This window comes from Astyanax mexicanus, chromosome 20 (assembly GCF_023375975.1).
Source record: "Astyanax mexicanus isolate ESR-SI-001 chromosome 20, AstMex3_surface, whole genome shotgun sequence".
Classification (NCBI taxonomy): Eukaryota; Metazoa; Chordata; class Actinopteri; order Characiformes; family Acestrorhamphidae; genus Astyanax; species Astyanax mexicanus.
The window spans coordinates 13,822,284-13,845,172 of record NC_064427.1 but is presented as its reverse complement, the minus strand read 5'-3'; the positions used below and the strand labels follow the sequence as shown (position 1 = coordinate 13,845,172).

Genomic DNA, 22,889 nt, shown 5'->3' with positions numbered 1-22,889 from the left:
TGTGTCACTTTTGTGTCCAGACAAATTCTCGTTTAAGCTTGTGCTGTCTTCATTACGCATCAGTCGTGTCTTTCAAAACTCATTGCTGATGGTGTATTTTTTGACATTGCTTCACACTTCACAAAGTGTGTGAAAAAAGTTGTGGCATACAGCCCGGACATTGACACCCTATAAATGGTTGTTTATGGTATATGTACAATAAGAATACTGACTGTAAACTTTTGCAAATGTACTTCCATACAAATATATATTATAATGTGGTCTAATTTCTGTCTTTTATAACTGAATTAATGAAACACCTTTCTTGTGTTTTAGGTGGTAACTGCCCATGCTGTGAGAGTAGCGGTCACTAACAACTTAAGTGCCAATATTGCAGGCTTCCTTCCCATCCACTGCATTTACCAGCTCCTTAAAAGCAGAGCCTTTACCAAGCACAAAGTCTCAATAAAGGTAAATAGAAGGTCTAACACCCATATTGCCAGGCTTATTGTTTCACTGTGTCAGGTTTAAGTGTCATATTATATTATGTATCTTATTTGAATGGCCTGTAGTTCTAGTGAGCTCAATTATCTGCTTCACTCCACAACCCCCTGCACTCAACCTAGGGCAAGATACCACTTTAAAGAACTTTTTGTTGCCTTGCTAACAGTCTCAAGTGTTTTTCACAACAATTTCCATATCCAATGTAACAATATAAAATCTCTGATTGTAATGTTGCAACCAATAAAGAATAGTAAAGGTATTGAGTAGCTGACTTTCAGTGGAAGAATTCCTTGGTTTCTAAGTTATTCTTGCTTTCATTCTATGATGTAATCTTTCCCTCTGTCCCTCCAGGATTGGATCTTCAGGCAGCTGTGTGAGACATCTACACCTCTTCACACTCAGCTGCTCCCTCTCATTGATGTTTATATCAATTCCATCCTTACTCCTGCCTCAAAGGCCAATCCTGAGGCCACAAACCAGCCAATCACAGAGCAGGAAATTCTCAGTGTATTTCAGGGCCGGCTTGGGGTATGTGTTGCTATTTTGGCTATTTTTTCTTATATAGAGGGACCAAACTGAATTTTTGACAGCTTGGTTCTCAATTAGCAGGTTAGAAGGTTTTACAGTTCAGAAGACTCTATGCTTGATATTAATAGAGTTGAGCAGTAATTCTTAACTTAAATGTTACATAGCCACTGTGTGTTTGAGGATCTTAATTAAATGCATGTTTAGTCTGTTGCCATAATGGTGGCAGCTGAAATGTTATACGGTGGTGCTTGAAAGTTTGTGAACCCCTTATAATTTCTGCATATACAGCTCTGGAAAAAATAGCAAAATTATCAGGTTCTTTGATTTTTCTCTTTATAGGTATGTTTGAGTAAAATAAACATTGTTCTGTTATTCTATAAACTATTGACATGTCTCAGAAATTCTAAGCAAATATTTAGCATTTTGTTGCAGAAAATGGGAAATGGTCAAAATAACAAAAGAGTTGCAGTCTTTTCAGACCTCTAACAATGCAAAGGAAACAAGTTGATATTCATTTAGAAACATCAATACTAATGTTTTAACTCAGAAAGACTTCAGAAATCAATAATTGGTAAAATAACCCAGATTTTTAGTCACAGCTTTTATGCGTCTTGGAATGCTTTTCACCAGTCTTTCACACTGCTTTTGCGTGACCTTATGGCATTCCTGTCCCAAAAATGTGAGCAGTTCAGCTTTGTTTGTTGACTTGAGACTACATTTTCCTCTTAATTATATTCCAGAGGTTTTTAGTGGGGTTCAGGGCTGGAGATGTCCAGGCTTTGTCCTGCTGGGAAAAACACTTCTTCGAGTTGGGGGTCATTGCCAGAGCAGAAGGAAGCAAGTGTATGTTCAGCATAACCTGATAAGTGTCTTGATTCATACGTCCTTTGTAAAGATGAACCTGCTGAATTCCAGCCTTATTAAAGCAACCCCAGATCACCAATCCTCCACCAAATTATACAGTGGATGCAAGACACTGTGGGTTGTACGCCTCTCCAGGGCTCTAACCATTAGACGACCAGCTATTGGGCAAAGCTGAAAACTGGACTCATTAGAGAAGGTGACCTCACTTCAGTCTTCTATGGTTTAAGGGGAAAATGGGGTGTATAAAATATGTGGGCATCAATATACAAAAAGGGGCACGTTTATTATGGCCTTAATGTATAAGGTTTAATGCCCTGCCTCAGAATTCGCAAATAATAAAATAAATCTTTATCTTGAGATTTACTTTAGACATTTTCCTTTAAAATTCTCAGATATAATTCTGACTTAATGGTTCCATCCATGATGGCAAGCCTTGTAATCTGGTGCACCTTATGTGTGAATTTTACCAGTCATGTTGTAAGGAGCAGTAAAGCCACTCTGCTAAAGACCAGCGTCTTACAGGAGTTTCAGTTTAGTTCTCCAGTATGAAGGCTGGAGCAGAATTAGCATTAGCCACTAACTCAATCTGTGTTGATTAACATCCTGGCCATGTATCTTAGTATTTATCTCATAAAATAATAATAAAAATACACTTTTGAGACAAAGCTACTTGTACTAAATTTTATATGGGCACTTTTATCATACACTGCCATGTTCTGTATATTAAAGTAGCCTAGTAATTCTAGCAACATTTTTATATTGTCAACTGAAAGCCAATTCAAATTACACTAATTTATAAATAACATTCTTTAAATAGCATGTTTTTTCTCACTCAAAATAGTCTTAAAACATGGAATACATAAAATACAGTGTGCTTTTGGAAAAAATAAGTAAATAAAAAGTTCAGTTTAAGTTTTTTGTCAGGACTGAAATTGTGTCAGGTCTTTTCTCATAGCCGTGTGAAGGAGCTGATTGGTCAGTTCAGGTTAAAGCGGGCGTGTCTGCTCTTAAGATCTGTGTTTATTTCAGTGGTGATGCTTCAAGCTGCAGCTGTTTTTTAGGGCTTTGGTCTCAGGACAGGAGACTTGTTGGGGTTAAACTGTCTGTTTTGCTAAAAAATTGGGTTCCGCTGTCGATGTGTGTGTTTAGAGAGCACACTGTCACACTTTATGTAGAACATGTGCAATTGGTATCCTGCACCACAAAGCCCGGACTGTAAAGCCTGTTGAAATTAACTAGTTCCTAATAGTTTACTAGTTTGGGTCCGGACTCGGACTGCGGCCCCTATTCTGTTTACCCATTCAGGATAATTTATCCAAGATAAATAGCACCCCCTCATGGGGTTTTAAGGTACTGCAGGGAATTATTTGTTTTAGGGAGGTTATCCTCCATTTTCTTTTCAGTTAAGCTTCAGGAGAGCTGCAGTGTGCATGGACTCCCACTTTCTCCCCTTTTCAGCTTGAGCCTGTGAAAATATATGCCTGTAAGTTAAAACATCTTAAGTTTTAAGTTATGATAGCACCTTTGAGAGGCATAAAACAACAATTTGTATTTCTTAGTGAAGGATGCTTTGTATTTTTCGAGTTTAATCCACACTGTATCTAGGCTTTGGCTAGCTAGTGCAGGCTTCACTACATTGTTATGTTAGCTATGTTAGCTTTGGTTTACTTCTAAGTGTTGTTACTATTTACATGTATTAAGGCAGTTCATACTCAGAGATTATTTAAAATGTTTATTGTTGTTTTCATTGTATTTATTTGCAGTTTTACAAGAAAAGTATGAACCAAAGGAAAGAATCAAAAAACAACAAAGGATGTGAATAAACCTGAATTCATCAGTAAAGCCACTCCTTTTACGAAGCTTTGATTTTTCTTGAAGTTCCTGTTAGCTATCTGTCTAGCTTTGCTCACACACGCAACTGCGAGGGCAGAATAGCCCCCATAGAAGTGAACCCCACTTTACAGAATACCTTATTTCTTCTGCTGATCTGACACTCTGATTCCCAACCATCTTAAAGTACTTGAGCTGTTATGTTTAAAAAAAAAAAAAAATAGATTTTTCTGCATGGTGATGCGTTGGAGGAGGGTGGTTCATTAAAATGCAGCATAATCTTTATCTAATATTGCGTATGAAAATATATTGATAGCCTTTTGGCTCTTCCATGTGATCTTTAGCAAACTGCAGACAAGCAGAAATGTTATTTTTGCGGAGCAGTTGCTTTCCTCTTGTAACCCTGTTTTGCATACCATTTGTTGTTTAGTGTTGTCTTGATGATAGATTAATGAACATTTAATATTAGCCAATGTGAGAGAAGCCTTCAGTTGCTTTGAACTTACCTTGGGGTCCTTTGAGACCTCGCAGACCATTACACACCTTACTCTTGAAGTGATCATTGTTGGTTGACCACTCCTGAGGAGGATAACTATAATCTTAAATTTCCTCCATTTGTACACAATCAGTCTCATGAAACAAGACTGGACTTTTAGGACTTAAAGAAAATCTGATGATGTTTTTGGAAAATAGAACATTTCTAAAGGGATCATAAACGTTTAAGCACCACTATGTGTTACATATGCTGTATTGATGACCTAGAATGTCTGGCACTGATCGATCTCGCTTGCTCTCTTTTTAGCTCCCTCTGACAGATGACGGAAAAGTGCATTCTCAGTATAGTATCACCACGCAGCTGTTGATTCTTTACTATATTCTATCATATGAGGAAGCTCTACTGGCCAACACCAAGGCACTTGGTCAGTAAATGCACAGAATAAAGAAAAACTTGACTCTTTATTAGAATGCTTCTTTTTATTTTTGGTGGTATTCATTTGAATTCCATGGTAATTTAGTTGTACTGTTTCTCCTTCTTTAAACACCCTTCCTACCTTCCTTTGGTTATATCAATATACTTCAATCATGAAAAATCATATTTTTACATGCTGCACAGGTAAAGTGTAGGTCTGAATAAGTGATCACCTTTAATTCACTCTCCCTTTCAGCCCTAATGCAGAAGAAACCAAAGTCCTATTCTGCTATCCTTATGGACCAAATACCCATCAAATACCTGATCCACCAGGCCCAGGGTTTGCAGCAGGAATTGGGGGGTAAAAAAGCTAAGAATTTGAGTAACTACATAGTCATATTGCAATAGTTGTTTTGCAGTCATAAACTATATGTGTACATGCTGATTACGTCCTACTTTTCCTAAAATAATTACTTTTACTTATTTTTTGTAAAATATATCTTTTATTGTCATCATCACACTTCCCCTACCTCCAAAGGGCTCCATTCTGCTTTGTTGCGCCTCTTGGCCACTAACTACCCTCATCTCTGTATGGTGGAGGATTGGATTTGTGAAGAAGAAGTTACTGGTACACTGCCACTCCTGCGGAAGATGCTACTGACTGAACCAGCCTGCAAGTACTCAAAAGTAGAGTTGCACAAGTGTGAGTAGATCTTGCACTGACTCTCACTTTTTGGTAATATCTAGGAAAGCTGTTTACCAGGTTTACCAAGATTAGGCCTAAAGAAGGGTAATAACTGCATGAAAAACTCTAAAATATGATGAGATGAAAATTAAAAAAAATAGCAGATATCTTGCAGTTAAACATACCATACAATAAGTTGTCAAAAACGTAGAAACTGGGTATATTTAAGAAAGAATCCAACAAAATCTGTGAGAAATACGTATAGTTGTTAGCTACAGTATCTCACAAAAGTGAGTAGATCCTTTACATTTTGTAAATATACAGTATACTGTGCAAATGTGCTGTCTTTGAAATCACTTAACACACAGGCATAAATCTCCAAAGGTTTTGGTCTTGCAGTCTAATGACATCGATTCGGAGTGCATTTAGAATTTAATATGATCATACCGAGGACTCCAGAATGATGCACTATTTTAATATTTGTGCTTAATTATAAGTTTTAATTAGTCTTCCTCTAACTGGAACACTGTTAAGTTCTTCTCTTTCAGTAAAGATTTTGTTTTTTTTGTATTCCGCAGCCTTCCAAGATGTGGTACAGAGTGGCCACAGGCTGATGCGGATCCTGGAGCACTTGACACTTCTGAGTGCAGGTGATCTTATCCCCTATGCAGAAGCCTTAACAGCCAGCATAAGTTTGCTGTTGGAGGAAGGTGTCTCCCGCAGGGTCCTGCAGACTGTCAACAAGCTCTGGATGGTGCTTAATACGGTCATGCCTCGGAGGTTTGTGTCAATGATGCATGTGGGTAGGGGGGAAATCTAAAACCTTATATTCCAGAGCCTTGTTTGGGTGACTACAGAGAACTCTTTAATTCAGCAGCAAGCTATTTACAGGGTGCTAAAAATCTTAACATTTCGGTGTTTTGTTTTGCTGTGAATTTTGGATGAAGTGCTTCAAATCTGACTAATGACTAGTTTGTTTGCATCTTAGATAGAGAAATAAACTGCTTGTGCCTCTGTAAACAGTAGTGATAAAAAACAAGTCTTTTAATTCAACCTGGAAATCATTTAACATCGTCAGTTAACGAAATGACCTTAGGGACCTTTATTATGAGCCCAAAATGATAAATAAGCCATAAAGGCTTATTTATCATTTTGGGCTCATAATAAAGGTCCCTAAGGTCATTTCGTTTTATTTAAAAGATATATAATAAAAACAAAGCAACATATGATAAATATTTAAATTCTGCTAACATTTGCATCTAATTTTTAAGCAGTGCTATATTTTTATTATCACAGAGCAACATATTTTTATGAGCGAGAAAGTTCAGCAACACTTGAGGACAATTTCTGAAATACTGCTACAGGCTGTTCTTAACCTGTGCCCAGAAAGTATATTTAGAAACATCAGACCACGGATACTGTGGCTCAGTAAGTTTTTTGATGACATTTATAATCAGCTATGCATCAGAGTGCATGTTCATAGACTCAGTGAGAGCCCTAAATCGCTGTGTTTGTATGTGTGACAGATTTATGGTAACTGGGAAAACTATTAAACTAAATTGTGCACACATTAAACTTAACGTATAGCATATATGTCGTAATATAATATTCACCAGTGACGAGTTAGGGACTGTATATAATAGTGTATAGGGATGTTTAACCTGTTACAGGATGTAAATAATGTACAATGCAATATATTGCATTACTGATACATTGTCCCACGCCTAGCATTTAGGGATATAAGTGTATACAGTGGTGTAAAGCAATGTACATTGGTGTGAAAGTGTTTCTGCCTTCATAATTTTCTTTTTTTTTTTTTGCATGTTTGTCGTTCTTAAATGTTTTAGGTCATCAAGCAAATGTACATATTAGTTGAGAACAACAGAAGTACACACATAATGCAGTTTTTTTTAAGGTTTTTTATTACTAAGGGAGAAAAAAATAAAACTCACATGGCCCTGTGTGAAAGTGTGTGCCTCCTCAGGTAAAATATAACTAAATTGTGGGTTATCAAACCTGATTTTAATTTCTTTAGCCACACTCAGAACTGATTGCTGCCACACCTGTTCTCAATCAAGAAATCACTTAAATAGGACCTGCCTGACAAAGGGAAGTCCACCAAAAGTTCCTTAAAAGCTACACATCATGCCGAGATCCAAAGAAATTCAGTCTTTTGTCTTAAAGCTTGTCTTAATTTTTCCAGAAAACATCTTGTTGAACTTTTTGTAAGGTTCGTGTCCCATTATATCTGGTGTAAAACTAACACTGCATTTTAAAACAGAACATCACACCTATAGTAAAATATGGTGGTGGTAGTGCTGAATTATGTTAAGAAGCTGTGCCATGACTATAAAAAGGCAGTTAATGCTCAAAAGCCCTCCAATGTGATGGAATTCCAGCAATTGTGTGAAGTAGAGTGGAATAAAATTTCTCCACAGTGCTGTGAAAGACTTACAGCAAATAAAGCCACAAGTTACCACAAACACTTGATTGCAATTAATGTAATATTAATCAGTATTCATTATGAGTATGTACAGTATTTGTTTAAAAATATGTAATTTACCCCACCTACAAAAAAGCATAAACTGCTAACCCTGTATTTAAGCTAAAACAAAGGCTGTCAAGGTTGACAATGATCAGACTTGGTAAGCAGCGTTTATCTTGCATTTATCTTGCTGTACAGAATAAATGTTGGCTCGTCAAAGTGAGATTAATTAAGTCACAATGTATTTGTATTGTCCGCAGTATCATCCAGGGACATTGGTTTTATTTATTGCATCATTACATTATGCATATCTATTATCTTTTTAAATTATTTTTTAAACTGTTTCTCAGACTTTGGGTGATGACGGTGAATGCTTTGAGGCCCTGTCTTAAGCTCCTCAGGCAGCAGTTCTACACTCAGAATGACCTTCTGGTGGACCCACTCATTGTGCTACGCTGTGACTCGAGAGTGTTCAGGTGTGCCACATTTCATTTTGCATAATATATATATGAAATTTCAGTTTCAGATCAAAGGACAGCGTAAGTCTAGCAGGTAAAGTTTTGTGAGTTTTCATACATTAAACCTTACTCAAACACCTACCAACACCAAGATGTATTCACTTCCTGTTTTAATGTTTAAGATATCTTCGCAGTTGATCATCAGATATGTTAGTAGTTGTTAGTTTATTGCTGACAAATATCAAGAGTATTCAACAATTTCCCTTGGAGGAGTTCGACAAAGTTTGCAAAAAATGTGTTTAAAATGTACATATTTCAAAATGGCCGACCTCCTGTTGGGCGAAGTCAATCATTCCGATGCTGACAACGTGTGTAATGATGTCTTTTATGTTTCTGTAAAGTCATGAATTTCCAAGTAGCTGTGTTCTGACCGTGCTCATGTTTCTATTTGGTGTAGTGTTGTGTCTCCATTTAAAAACAAGTGATTCTTGTTCTGCATGAAGAGGTCAATGAGCGTACCAACATTGGTGCGTATTGGACAAACTTTATCTCGGCCAATGCCGACGTTTGGGGGTGCTATGAAGCTCCTGAATCACGTCCAAGCCCATGGACCAAGGAATTTAAGTTTTTTGCGGAGTTTGAGGCCTTGTGCCAAAATGCCTGAGTTTTCAAGTATCGGAAATGCCTCAAAAATGGGTGCGAAGTTTAAAAATAATAAATAACGAGGGTAACAAGAATAATAATAAATATAGCTGCAAGCGGCAATCAGCGGGTTTAAGCACCAACTGGCACAATGGTGCCTACTAGAGCATAGGATGGTGATGTGTAAGAAGGTCTAATATAATTGGAGACATCCTGTCTCATTTATAGATTATCAAAAGTCTTTGACCTGTTAATAATGTTGAGCAGAGGCATTTCAACATGATCAGTGCTAAATTCACTTACAAATCTATTGAACTTTGTAGAATATTCATTAAGTGAGTAAGAACTAGTCAAAAGGTGGCTACATGTTATGGTTTTTGATCAGGAGACTTCAACCAGAATTTTCACAAAGTGGAGATAAGATTGACCTTTTCAAAAAAAGCTGAAGTTTCTGACCAAACAAGTTTATATTAACACAAAGGAGTACTTTTTTTTTTACATGACATGTAATTACAAAGTTGTTCTAAATCTAGTTCTGAACCAAATGGCGCTTCATCACAGTGATATTGTACAGCAGTGTTTAACATTGTGAGATGATTGCAGAGTTACAGCAATTTAGGTTAGAAATTCCAAGGCCACATGGATAGCTTGATGCCTGGACATTATTGTTAGTGACATTTTCACAATTGTTTTTATTGACCAATGACCTACAGTCTCTGCAGTGTGCAACAAGACCAAAATAGAGGCGATAGGCCAAATATCCAGAGACTAGTTTAAATAAAGCTATTTTATAACAATTAGCAATTATGAATAAACAAAGCACTTTTCAACATAGTTGTATTTACAAATTTGTCAGAGCCACTGCACTTAATATGGCAAATCCAGTTAGATGTCAAAATATTACAGTATGAATGACGCATACTAGTTTTTTTTTGGAACAGTGCCCCCAGTGGCCGGATTGTTTCACCACTTTGCAGGTCACTACAATGTCTCCACCTGAACATAACACCAAAGTTTCATCCTGATTGGGCAACATACAGCCTGCCAAAATGCCTGCTGAATGCTGATTGGCTGATGGTGTTCAGCCATTTTGATTAATGAAGTTGCCCTTTGAACATCCTTTAGAGGCTGTATGATAGATTCTGCTTGCTATGCTGCACGGTTGCTGAGAAAAATTGTTCCAGATTTAACTGTTGAAGTGAATGGAGCATATAGCCGGAAGGACTAATTTGCATATGGTGGCCATATTGTTCACAAATTTAAACTTTTTGTTGATGGATATTGAAGCCCATGCTCTCATGAGTAGTTTGATACCAAACATGTCAGGATTGGTAAAAAAATACCTAGGACAGGTTTGCGCAAAAATGTTTTGCATATTATGCAAATTAGCAAAAAATCTAAGTGCCCCCTTCTGCTCTTTTGTTTACTCTGGATATAGAGCCTTTGGCTACAACACTGCAGTAGTGTCCTTTATTTAAAGGTATTTTCAGGGCAGGTGTAGAACACAAGGTCTCGCTTCACGCAGACAACCTCCTTCTCTATGTCTCCAACCCCCTATCCTCGGTTCCTCATATTCTCTGGATTCTAGAGACCTTTGGAAACTTTTCTGGCTACAAGCTTAACTTGCAGAAAAGTGAATATTTTCCTGTAAAACCATTGAATAATGGATTATCTACATCTCTCATTCCTTTTAGACTAAAACAGGAATAATTTAAATATTTGGGTATATCAGTTGTACATTCCTTTAATGCTTTGTTTGAAGCAAATTTTATCCCTCTTTATGAACGCACCAAGAAAGACTGTAGTAGATGGTCCATGCTGCCATTATCTTTAGCAGGGCAAATTAACCTTATCAAAATGACAGTTCCTCCCCGGTTTCTATATTTATTTTCCAATATACCTGTTTTTATTAGAAAAGGTTTCTTTACCAATTTGGATAAGTTGATTGCTGCTTTTTTGGTAGGAGAATAAGAGACGTCAGGCGAAGAAATCTCTTTTGCAAAGACCAAGACAGCTGGGTGGTATGGCACTTCTAAATTTCATGTTTTGCTATTGGGCAAGCAATATACATAAGATGTTTTTTTGGATGTTGCCTCGTGATTCTTCTTCAATACCGTTATGTGCGCAAATAGAAAGCTCTTACAGCCAGTTCTCCCTAAGCCCTTTAATATGCTCTTCCCTACCCACTACAAGAGTCTCTTATCCTTCCCCTAATCCTGTAATCACTCAGAGTTAAAAAAAAATTGGTCCCAGTTCCAGAAACACTTTGGGTTACAATCAGCTTCAGTTTTGAACCCAGTTATGTCAGACCATTTGTTTTCACCATCCTGTTCGGATTCAGTTTTTGTCCTGTGGCATAAAAATGGAATCAGACACTTAAAGGACTTTCAGGTAACATATTTCAATCTTTTACCGAACTCTAAAACCCACTTCTTTAGATATCTCCAGATAAGAAGTTTCACGCAGAAAATATTTAATTCCTTCCCTAACTTACCTCCATAATCAGCAATTGATACACTGCTGAGTTTAGACCCACTTAGTTGTGGGGTTATCTCCTGTATATACCGCATTATTAACTCTCTGAATCCTCAAATGCTGGAATATTTTAGAACCGCATGGCAGCAGGATTTAGCTATGGAATTCTCGGATGTGGAATGGGAAGACATCCTCAACCAGATCCACTCATCCTCGCTGTGTGCTAGACATGGAGCGATACAATTTAAGGTAGTCCATAGGTTCCACCTCACTAATTATAAATTGGCAAAAAAATTCCTAACATTAGCCCAGCATGTAACAGATGCAAGCTAACGCCAGCCACTCTAGCACATATGTTCTGGTCGTGTCGAGTTCTGGAGGAGCATCTTTAGGTCTTACAGTAACATCTATGGAGTTCAGATTGATCCACATCCCCTTTTGGCTTTATTTGGTACTCAATCTGACAGTCTATATTTTACTAAAGACAGGGACTATGTTATTGCCTTTTCTTCCCTTTTTAGCGAGACGCTTAATTCTTTTAAAATGGAAAGGGTCATCCTAACCCACACATAATAAATGGATTAATGATGTAATGGCCCATATTCAATTGGAAAAGATAAAGTACACCATAAGGGGTTCTAAAACAAAATTTTATGATACCTGGTCCCCATTTATAGCTTATTTTGAAGGTTTGCAAGTATCTCATTGGATTAAAACCTGATGTATTTCTGTATTTTGTAGTTTGTTTGGTAAACTGGCCCAGAAACGTATCTTGACTAAAGATTATAAAGTACCCGGATACATCCATTGTGTATGGTAGAAACTTATTTTAATTATTTAGTCTAATTATTTTCTTTTTGTGTAAAGGTAAATAATAATGTAATTTTTTTTTTTTTTGGAACTGAAGGGAAAGGCTTAATTGTGCTTTGGGATAGAAGGTACGGGAAAGTAAGAAGCTGTGTCTATGTTTTTGTGGATTGGTTTGATGTTCGAACATGCAAAAGGGATAAACAGAATATTCTTAAAAAAATACCTACATAGCTTCATGTCTCTACGACTTACGGTTTAGGCTATAGGTATGCTTTTTCAGGAGAAAAAGAATAATAATAATAAGAAGAAGAAGAAGAAACGTCTGAGCAAAAACAATAGGGTTCTACGCACCTTCGTGCTTGAACCCTAATAATAATCTTCATTTTAAGAGCACAGGTGAAAACAATTCTGTGCTGTAAGCATTAGTTTCTGGTGTAGGCTTCTTGTTAGGACTCAGTTAAGTTTATCAAATTATGAAAAACTTAATGACGATGATCAACCTCCTTCATGCAATAAACAGTGAATGTATGCACTTCCGTTTGTTGGTTTGCAGGTGTCCTCCATTAATGGACATCACACTTCACATGTTAAACGGCTACCTGCTGGCATCTAAAGCTTATCTGAATGCTCACCTAAAGGAGACTACGGAGTTTGATCGGCAGACTCAGACAGTCTCCAACTTAGGACTCACTGGTCAACCAGACACACAAGAGGTCACCAGGGAGGAGCTGAAAAATGCGTTATTGGCTGCACAGGTACCACTTTAACTTTAATTCTAAAAATAATGGGTTTCATTTTAAGGTCTTTCATGTTAACGTCTGCTTGTGTCATAAATCCTTACATTGTGTTTTATTTGTTTTGGTTATCTAAAATGTTAAAAAGAATTGTTTTGAAAACAATTGCAGTGCATCCAAAAATATTCACAGAGCTCACATGTTACTGCCCTTTCCAAATAGGATTAAATGTGTTTTTTACTTCAGGATTCTACACACAGTACCCAATGATGACAAAATGAGGTCTATTATAGGCCTGATTAGTAGAGTGCTGCAGAAATGATTGTCCTACTGAAAGTTTATTTTCCCTCCTTAGAGTAAAGCTGGAGGTCTGTCAAAGTGACCGTTGGGTTCTTGGTCACCTCCTGGACTAAGGAGGTCTACAGATAATGCCTTGAACTTTATGGCTTGGTCTATTATGGGACCTTATATAAACAGGCATGTGCCTTTCTAAATCATGTCTAATCAACTCAGTTTACCACAAGTGGACTCCAGTCAAGTTGCAATAACATCTGATGGGTAATCAGTACAAATGGATGTCTTGTTTTTTAAAAAAACATTTTTGAAAAACTTTACTTTTAGGTCTTCATGGCATCTCTCACAGGAAGCACCTGCACCCAATGTTTATATTTTTGTGTTTTAAATATAGTAAATATATTTAACTTTTTCCCATCATGGGAATTGCATGTAGAGTTATGAGGGGAAACTAAATTTAATTAATTCTGGAAAAAGGCTGTAACATAATAAAATGTGCAAAACTTAATGCATTGTGAATACAGTCCACAGGCACTGTATACTGTGGGGGAAATAATTATGTTGACCTTTACAAAGACACTAACGTCTTAATGGTAGTTTTTTTTAGAAGTATAGAGTCAAAAGATCAACAAAAACAATCAAAAAACAATTGATAAATGTAAGAATTTAAGCTGCATTTGATAGAGTGAAATAAGTATTTAATCCTCAAGCAAAATGTGATTGTAGTATTTTGTTGAGATACCTGTGTTGGCAAGCACAGAGATCAAGGTTCCTTGAAGTTCGCCAAAAGCTATGCGCACATCTTAGAAGCAATTTGGCCCACTCCTTCAATCTTCAAATTTGAGGTTTGAGCTCAATTAAGGTCCTGAAACTGGCTAGGCCACATCAGGCACTTTCCTTTTTTTTTTTTTAAAGCCACTACTTTGTTGTTTGTCCGTATGTTTTGGGTCTAGGGCTGCACGATATTGGAAAAAATTGACATTGCAATGTTTTGTTTAGTTTTTTTTTTTTTCTTTCTTTTTTTTTTTTACAAAGATATACAGCTCTGGAAAAAAAATAAGACCACTTAAAAATTGAGTTTTTTATTATGAGATTTTACCAAACTGAAAACCTCTGGAATATAATCAAGAGAAAGGTGGATGATCACAAGCCATCAAACCAAGCTGAGTTGCTTGAATTTTTGTCCCAGGAAAGTTATCCAAAAGCAGTGTGTAAGACTGGTGGAGGAGAACATGCCAAGATGCATGCAAACTGTGATTAAAAACCAGGGTTATTCCACCAAATATTGATTTCTAAACTCTTAAAACTTTATGAATATGAACATTTTTTGCATTATTTGAGGTCTGAAAGCTCTGCATCTTTTTTATTTTTTTCAGCCTTTTCTCATTTGCTAATAAATGCTCTAAATCAGTCAGCGCTTGAGAGTCATCCGAGAACTCAAAACCGCAAAACAACAATCCTCCCTTTAATCAGGCATTTACATGGCCTTTTAAAAGGTAAATAAGAGCGTTTTTCTGGGATTAAAAGTGTAATTTTGGCTGTAACAGGAAATATCTGCGCACACGGCCCAGCCATGTGGAGGCCATGCAGTTACCTCATGTTTATGCCCGCCCCTCCCTTTCCCCTCATGCTTCTCAGGCAGCAGCAGCCTGTCACACACACCTTAGTTAACATTTCATGTCCTGCAATGTGACTTGCGCATGCGCACATCACGATGACCATGCTTAAACGATATATAATGCAGACCTATCATTGTCATTATCATGCTTGAAGACCTATCCACGAACCATTATCAGGAAAAAGAGGTTCTCATTCTAGAGGATCAAATAATTATTTTCCCCGCTGTGTGTATACTGAATTTCTGCTTTATTTAAAGGTTATCTTCAATAGATTTTCATTTTATTTAACCAGCCTTTAAATGATTATGTAAAACTATTGGCTATTCACTTGACAACCATTTGATAAGTCAATTTTGATAAAACCATTGTGAGAGAGACTAAGTTTCTGTTGTGGTAATTGTTCTGCCTCAGGAACATGTATATCGGTCTTCCTTTTTATTCCCTTGCAGGACAGTGCAGCAGTGCAGATCCTGTTGGAGGTCTGTCTGCCTTCTTTTCAGGAGGAGCAACAGTTGAGTGCAGGAGGAAGTGACTGCTTGCTAAAGAGTGTTCAGACTATTTCAAGGCACTCTGTGAGAGAGCAGGGGAGAGCCATATCTTTGTGGGGAACTCAGGACTCACAAAAGCCTGAGGCAGGATCCTTTGGAGCTCGGGGGGAGCGACAGGCAGAGGGCGGGTTGCTCAGTGACCTGAGAGAAGTGCAGTGCCTCATCTGCTGTCTGCTACACCAGATGTTCATTGCAGATCCTAACATCGCCAAACTGGTTCATTTCCAGGTGATTACGTATTACTACATATTTGCCGATGATAATATAGCATTAGTTGTGTAGTTCACTTTATAGACTACAATGGACTGTAGAATAACTAATATTTTTGCAACATGCTTGTATTCTGTATTTTCCTGGTTGAAGCTGATGATTATCTTGATTTTTTGTATGTATAACAAGCCAGCCAAATAAGAATGCAGGCTGAACTATGAATGTGCTCTCTGTAGGGTTATCCTCAAGGTCTGCTTCCTCTGACTGTAGCTGGAATTCCTTCCATGCACATCTGCCTGGACTTCATTCCTGAGCTCCTTGCACAACCTCAGCTGGAAAAACAGGTGCCTTAATGGTTCATTTGGATATTCACTTGTATAGCCTTTGTCCGTCCATACGTTTACTACAAAAAATCAGTGTTTATGACACACTTTGACATATAGTAAGAGACTAAATATGTGTCTTGTGGACATAAAAAAAATTGTGTGGCAAGTACACTACCGTTCAAAAGTTTGGGGTCACATTGAAACGTCCATATTTTTGAAGGAAAAGCACTGTACTTTTCAATGAAGATAACTTTAAACTAGTCCTAACTTTAAATAAATACACTCTGTACATTGCTAATGTGGTAAATGACTATTCTAGCTGCAAATGTCTGGTTTTGGTGCAATATCTACATAGGTGTATAGAGGCCCATTTCCAGCAACTATCACTCCAGTGTTCTAATGGTACAATGTGTTTGCTCATTGGCTCAGAAGGCTAATTGATGATTAGAAAACCCTTGTGCAATCATGTTCACACACCTGAAAACAGTCTAGCTCATTACAGAAGCTACAAAACTGACCTTCCTTTGAGCAGATTGAGTTTCTGGAGCATCACATTTGTGGGGTCAATTAAACGCTCAAAATGACCAGAAAAAGAGAACTTTCATCTGAAACTCGACAGTCTATTCTTGTTCTTAGAAATGAAGGCTATTCCATGCGAGAAATTGCTAAGAAATTGAAGATTTCCTACAACGGTGTGTACTACTCCCTTCAGAGGACAGCACAAACAGGCTCTAACCAGAGTAGAAAAAGAAGTGGGAGGCCGCGTTGCACAACTAAGCAAGAAGATAAGTACATTAGAGTCTCTAGTTTGAGAAACAGACGCCTCACAGGTTCCCAACTGGCATCTTCATTAAATAGTAGCCGCAAAACACCAGTGTCAACATCTACAGTGAAGAGGCGGCTTCGGGATTTTGGGCTTCAGGGCAGAGTGGCAAAGAAAAAGCCATATCTGAGACTGGCTAATAAAAGAAAAAGATTAAGATGGGCAAAAGAACACAGACATTGGACAGAGGAAGACTGGAAAAAAGTGTTGTGGACGGATGAATCCAAGTTTGAGGTGTTTGGATCACAAAGAAGAACGTTTGTGAGACGCAGAACAAATGAAAAGATGCTGGAAGAATGCCTGACGCCATCTGTTAAGCATGGTGGAGGTAATGTGATGGTCTGGGGTTGCTTTGGTGCTGGTAAGGTGGGAGATTTGTACAGGGTAAAAGGGATTCTGAATAAGGAAGGCTATCACTCCATTTTGCAACGCCATGCCATACCCAGTGGACAGCGCCTGATCGGAGCCAATTTCGTCCTACAACAGGACAATGACCCTAAACACACCTCCAAATTGTGCAAGAACTATTTACAGCAGAAGCAGGCAGCTGGTATTCTGTTGGTAATGGAGTGGCCAGCGCAGTCACCAGATCTGAACCCCATTGAGCTGTTGTGGGAGCAGCTTGACCGTATGGTACGCCAGAAGTGCCCATCCAACCAATCCAACTTGTGGGAGCTGCTTCTAGAAGCGTGGGGTGCAATTTCTCCAGCTTACCTCAACAAATTAACAGCTAGAATGCCAAAGGTGTGCAATGCTGTAATTGCTGCAAATGGAGGATTCTTTGATGAAAGCAAAGTTTGATGTAAAAACAATGTTATTTCAAATACAAATCATTATTTCTAACCTTGTCAATGTCTTGACTCTATTTTCTATTCATTTCACAACGTATGGTGGTGAATAAGTGTGACTTTTCATGGAAAACACAAAATTGTTTGAGTGACCCCAAACTTTTGAACCGTAGTGTATGTGTTTTCTTCACTTATTTATTCAGCAAATTCTTTTTCAAGAATATAATAGAAATAAAGTACAAGTTACCTTATAACAGAGACATTACGTGCTCTGTTCAAAGTGCAGTATTTTACTTAGAATTATTTTAAACAAATTAAATGTTGGAGGTTTTTCTTGGTTTCACTTAAGCAGAACCTAGGGTCAATTTTCCTATCTGCATCACTACCAAATAACAGCTGTATAGGTGCAGAGTCTGTCAGACCTTAAGTTAAGTTATGCATTGCTCTCTAAAATGATTTTAGATTTGGTCAGTTTCAGAAAACAAAAACAGTTGGTCCATTGCAAATTTAACAGCGATGACATCTAAAGGATGTGTTAGAGTACTTCCTTTTCAAGTGGACTGTTGTAAGGTGCATCCTGTGCAAAAATGTGTAGTTCTATTTGATGTCCAATTTATTTCATCCAGAAATATCAAATGTAGGAATATCAAACCCGACTCTTAAATCTGAAAAAGATTTGAGGGAATATTTGTAAAACAGGTTCTGCAATTTGTTTAGGCCGTAGATTCTCCACTTAGAGAATTTGGGCAGACAACCCAAGGAACTACATAGGTCCCCATTACTGAGCTCATTGCAGTTATTGATGGATAGTAAACATCTGAGCAACTTTCTTGTTCAAGATCTGCGAGTGAGCAGTTCTGCTGTTTTGTACCCAGCTAATTAGAGCTGTGTGATATGGCCTAAAAAACTCTTCAGATTTTTTAATTTAATCAATGTTTTTCCCCTACTAAAAATAAAACTACAGATGAAAAAGAGATCTTTTAATTTTTAGAAATGGTAGGCCAAATATATGCTTTATTCTGATGTGTTGAGGCATTCTGAGTTATTACGCTGTGAAAACCTCAGTGTGAGATTTTAGTGTCACACGTGGCACCTGGTATCGAGTCCTCTTCCAGCTCTCTAGTGATTCTTTGACGTGTGTTATACAGTTGTAGCAAGGCAACTTTAGGAAAGTATTTGCGGGTTGCTAGCATATATGTCTGTCTAAAACTTTCAACATGTTAATGTTTGAACATTTGTTTGAACATAATATCTCAACATTTGTGGTTGCCCTCCACCGTGCCCCATTATAAAATGTGTCAGGGGGATTTCTTGCTTTACTCTGGATGGTGTGCTAGTGCCACAATGAATCTGTCGTGTTGCTTCCATTAGAAGCAACATATCTTACAGTGAGGATTTGTTTGGCCTGTGTCTGTTACCATAAAACCCAACTAATTCTTACTAAACTAAATCTTTGGAATAAAGATTGATAGCACTCCCTATGATGGATAAATAGGAAGATAATTTATGGTATGATACACATGCTCTTTTCTTGAGCTGACATGATAAAAGCCTGCTGGGTTTGTTGCTATTTTATAAAAGAAAAAAAGTTTTTAATATAATCAAATTAAAACTAGTAGATTGTTCCAAGGTAGCAAGCCTAATTGTAAGCTGTTCTGTTTGTTTAATCAGTGATATTTTCTTTGCAGAAGCTTGAGATCATCTGTCCTAAAATTACGGCTTTGAAAAGGTCCAGTCTAGAATATGCTCGGTGTCTGCCTGAATATAAAGTTGAAAGTCTTTCAACATAGGTCTGAACTCTTTCCAGATATCCAGGCTTAGATATAATGCATGTGAAGCAGTTGGATTATAAAGGAACTGTGGCTGTATAGATAATACTCTGGATAATTTTTTTTAACTACTACACTGACTGAATAAAGTTGGGATTGTCCTTGTTAGGTGTGTAAATATAAAGCATGATTAATTCTTGGCCATATAGTAATCTATAGACCAGCACATGTCTACCGTCATCATCAGTTTATTCCTCTTTAAATATTAACGGATAGATTCTTAAAGATTAGTATTGCTGTACCCCTTTTATTGCTTTAAAAGCTGGAATAATGAACTTGCCCCACTTTTGTGTATGTTTTTGTGCCCCTTGCTGCACAGAAAAGTTTACTCCAAAGTCAGCGCTCTCCTTTTTCCAAAAAAAAAAAAAAAGTTAGAACTAGGATTGTTTTTGATGAGGGCCTTTGGCATATTTGGAAGGTTGATATAGGTCTTCTGCGATCGAAAGCAGCAGAAGCTGTTAACCTGCAAGACAAAAGCCAATTACCTTGAATGGGTAATTCCTGTTTTTGTTTAATCACATTTAAACACATTAGCATGACTCCAGTTTGTCGTAAATGCAGCGGCTCGATTACCCACTAGTACCAAAAAGATCAAACCAGATTACACCAATATTAGCCTCCCTACAATTTAGTTTAGAATTCAGTTTAAAGCTTTATTGTGGGTTGTTGAAGTGGTTTGTGGGCTGGGTCCTGCTTATATCACCAAAGCTGCACGCACCATCGAGAGCTTTTAGATCTAAGGGAGCTAGGAAGAAGCTAGACTAAGAAAAACCTTAAAAGTGATCACGCACTCCCAGCCGCAGCCCCAGGGTTCTGTAACCCCCATTTGACATCCCCTAAGGTGACATTCTGTATATATGAAAAAAATAATGCGTAGCCAGTAGTCTTGGGCCGATAAACAATGTTATTGAATATTGCAAAAATTTAAGCTAGTGACAGTATTAAGCACATTTTAGTCTATGCCATCACCGCGTGACTTCTACCTGCGTTCTGTTATTTAAACAGCTGAATTCCAGCATTATAAAGGAGTTTCAGTTCAGTTTCTCCAGACTGTAGCGTGTAGCGAAATTTGTAACCTCTTTTCTCAGGCTGGTCAGGCTCAAAAAATGGTCTGTGATAAAAGCATCTATTTTTAATGCTATTTTTTATTTTTATAAAGCGTTGGCATGATAATTACAGTATAGTTAAGTAACAAATCCATTTTTTTTAAGCTGCACACATTAGAATGTCAATCATGCAGATCTGGCCTGCGCGCGCACGTGAGCTTCTCCACCTTCACCGCATTACGCACTTGACTTGCAGCACTGTGTGTGAAGTGCATAGCCTTATTGCTGCTTTTGTGCTTTAGCACTCAGGACATATGCTTAAAATAAAAATGAGTTTGTTCAGAAAGTGTTTTATATTCTTAAGCATAGTTAACTATATTAAAGGAAAGTAATTATAAATGATAATGTTGTTGGTCTATTTGGTTTTAATGATTGTGCAGCGCATAGCCATATTGCTTTTTTTTGTGATTTTGCACTTAGACAATAAGCTCAATATAAAACAGTTAGTTTGTTGGAGATCTGTTCTTAATAAAAAAAAAATCCTAAATAATAGTTAATCTATGCTTCTTCAGTGTTTCAGTGTCAGTTAACATCTTTCAGATTTCTCTTATTCAAACAGCCCGAAAATGTTTTAAGCTCAGTTTTAATGCTCTACTCACAAAAAAATGTTTAAATAGAGTTTGGGCTCATAATGACAGTGTGTGGGGGGGTGGGCTCGGGCACAATGTGCACGGCTGTTTGTTTGGCCCGATCTAAGCTCTATGCTGTCGGCCAACATTTATAGAGCTAAGCACTGTTAACTTTGTTTACCGCTGCTGGTAAATAAACAAATCGCTTTACCCAAAGAAAATCTTGATTACACCATTTTGAAAATTGACTGAATTGATCGTGAAAATCGCCTAGCATTAATATATTCAAATATTCACAACGCAATTCACAGCACGGCAGTGTTATAAAAAAACTTCTCTTCTTCAGAAAGAAAAGAATCTACCTAAATAAAACGAATTAACTATCCATTTAAATTAAATATTTAAATACATATAAATATTTAAATAAATATAAATTAATATTTAAATATTTTTTTATGGAAAAAAAACGGCAGGTCCTCAATTACAGATTAATCAGGATTATTAGAGGACTGTACTTCTCTTTAGATATACATAAGCTTTATTATAAACAAATAAATAAAACTAATGTAATTTAGTTTCTAAAATAATGGAATTATAACAACATCTTTCTCTTTTACCTCAAACAGCCGTTAAAGTGAAAGATCATTCCGCTCAAGCATGAAACCATCAGTGCGGTTGATGAGGCGTGTTTCCATATATGCTATATCTATGCTATATTTTAAAGAAGCTCTTTTGGAAAAACAGATAAAGGTATGATTAAATAATAGCACCTGTCTGTTTTTGCAAAGAAGGGTAAATATTTTTAAATATTTATAATTTTATTCTTAATTTAAATGTCAGCCTTGTGCATTTTTTGTATGTTTTTTTTAAAAGCCCTGCATAGTCCACGGTAAAACTAATTAAATACAAATAATATTATTATTATTATTATTAACATTAACCAGTTTTTTTTCCTGTATTAGGATTCACTGCAGCAGGATCACTTAAAACCGCCCCATAACTTTTTTACGATAATATCGTTTATCACGATAATTCCGGTGATGATAATTGTGTGTATGAATTTACATTATCGCCCAAGCCTAGTAGCCACAAAGATGCAGGAACAAGATCCTTAACCCTTTGAACCCTGGCCTGATTTGGTGTGTTTTTTCTCTGTTTTTGTCAGTTCCTCCTTCATGCCTTATAACACAGTAATTATATCAGACAGTCACATGCCATGACCTCTTTTTCTCTTTTACTCAAAAATCTAATCATTTCAAATGTAAAAGGAATATAAGCATAAATATATGCTTTTTTTAATCAATATGTTTATTTTTATTAATCAATAAAGGGTTACAAACATACCTCTAGCGTTTCTTAATACAATAATTGTTTAACCAGGTTTAACCAAGAAAAAAAAAGGAAGTGAACAATAATCCCCACCCCCCACCTCATCCCACCCACAAAGGTCAGGCAAGAATACAATAATACATACATTCATAAATGTAAAAAAAAAAATTAATAGTTAGCCAATTTAAATGTATTATAAAATCGGCAAAAGCTTTGTATTCATACATATATAAAAGGGAAATACAGCACTCATTTGTATAAGCACATCAAGGTCGTAAATTACTTTGTACATCAATTCTCCACTATTCATCCACTAATAGTTGGAGATAGTTAGAAGACATCATAAAAGTGACAAATTTTCCCCAAACTGCTTTGAATATCTTAGGCTTTTTTCTTAAGTAAAAGAGAATCTTTTCCGATGGAACATAAGAATAGAGGTCCTGTATCCACATTAAAGAAGTAGGACTCTCACTGCATTTCCATTTCTGAGCAATACATTTGTTTGCTGCAACTAAAGCCAGTTTAATAAACCTAAATTTAGTTT

General features: G+C 36.8%; 1 protein-coding gene across 4 annotated transcripts in view; it reads left to right on the top strand.

The window, feature by feature from the left end:
• ints2 (integrator complex subunit 2) overlaps positions 1-22,889 on the top strand; it is a 70,786-nt gene that overhangs the window by 41,576 nt on the left and 6,321 nt on the right. For all 4 annotated transcript variants that reach the window (XM_049468483.1, XM_049468481.1, XM_049468482.1 and 1 more), the window contains exons 13-22: positions 316-450; positions 835-1,011; positions 4,508-4,625; positions 4,872-4,976; positions 5,154-5,318; positions 5,879-6,080; positions 8,136-8,261; positions 12,724-12,925; positions 15,267-15,593; positions 15,812-15,919. In XM_049468483.1, the coding sequence (XP_049324440.1) occupies positions 316-450; positions 835-1,011; positions 4,508-4,625; positions 4,872-4,976; positions 5,154-5,318; positions 5,879-6,080; positions 8,136-8,261; positions 12,724-12,925; positions 15,267-15,593; positions 15,812-15,919 (1,665 nt within the window). The remainder of the gene's footprint in view (positions 1-315; positions 451-834; positions 1,012-4,507; positions 4,626-4,871; positions 4,977-5,153; positions 5,319-5,878; positions 6,081-8,135; positions 8,262-12,723; positions 12,926-15,266; positions 15,594-15,811; positions 15,920-22,889) is intronic.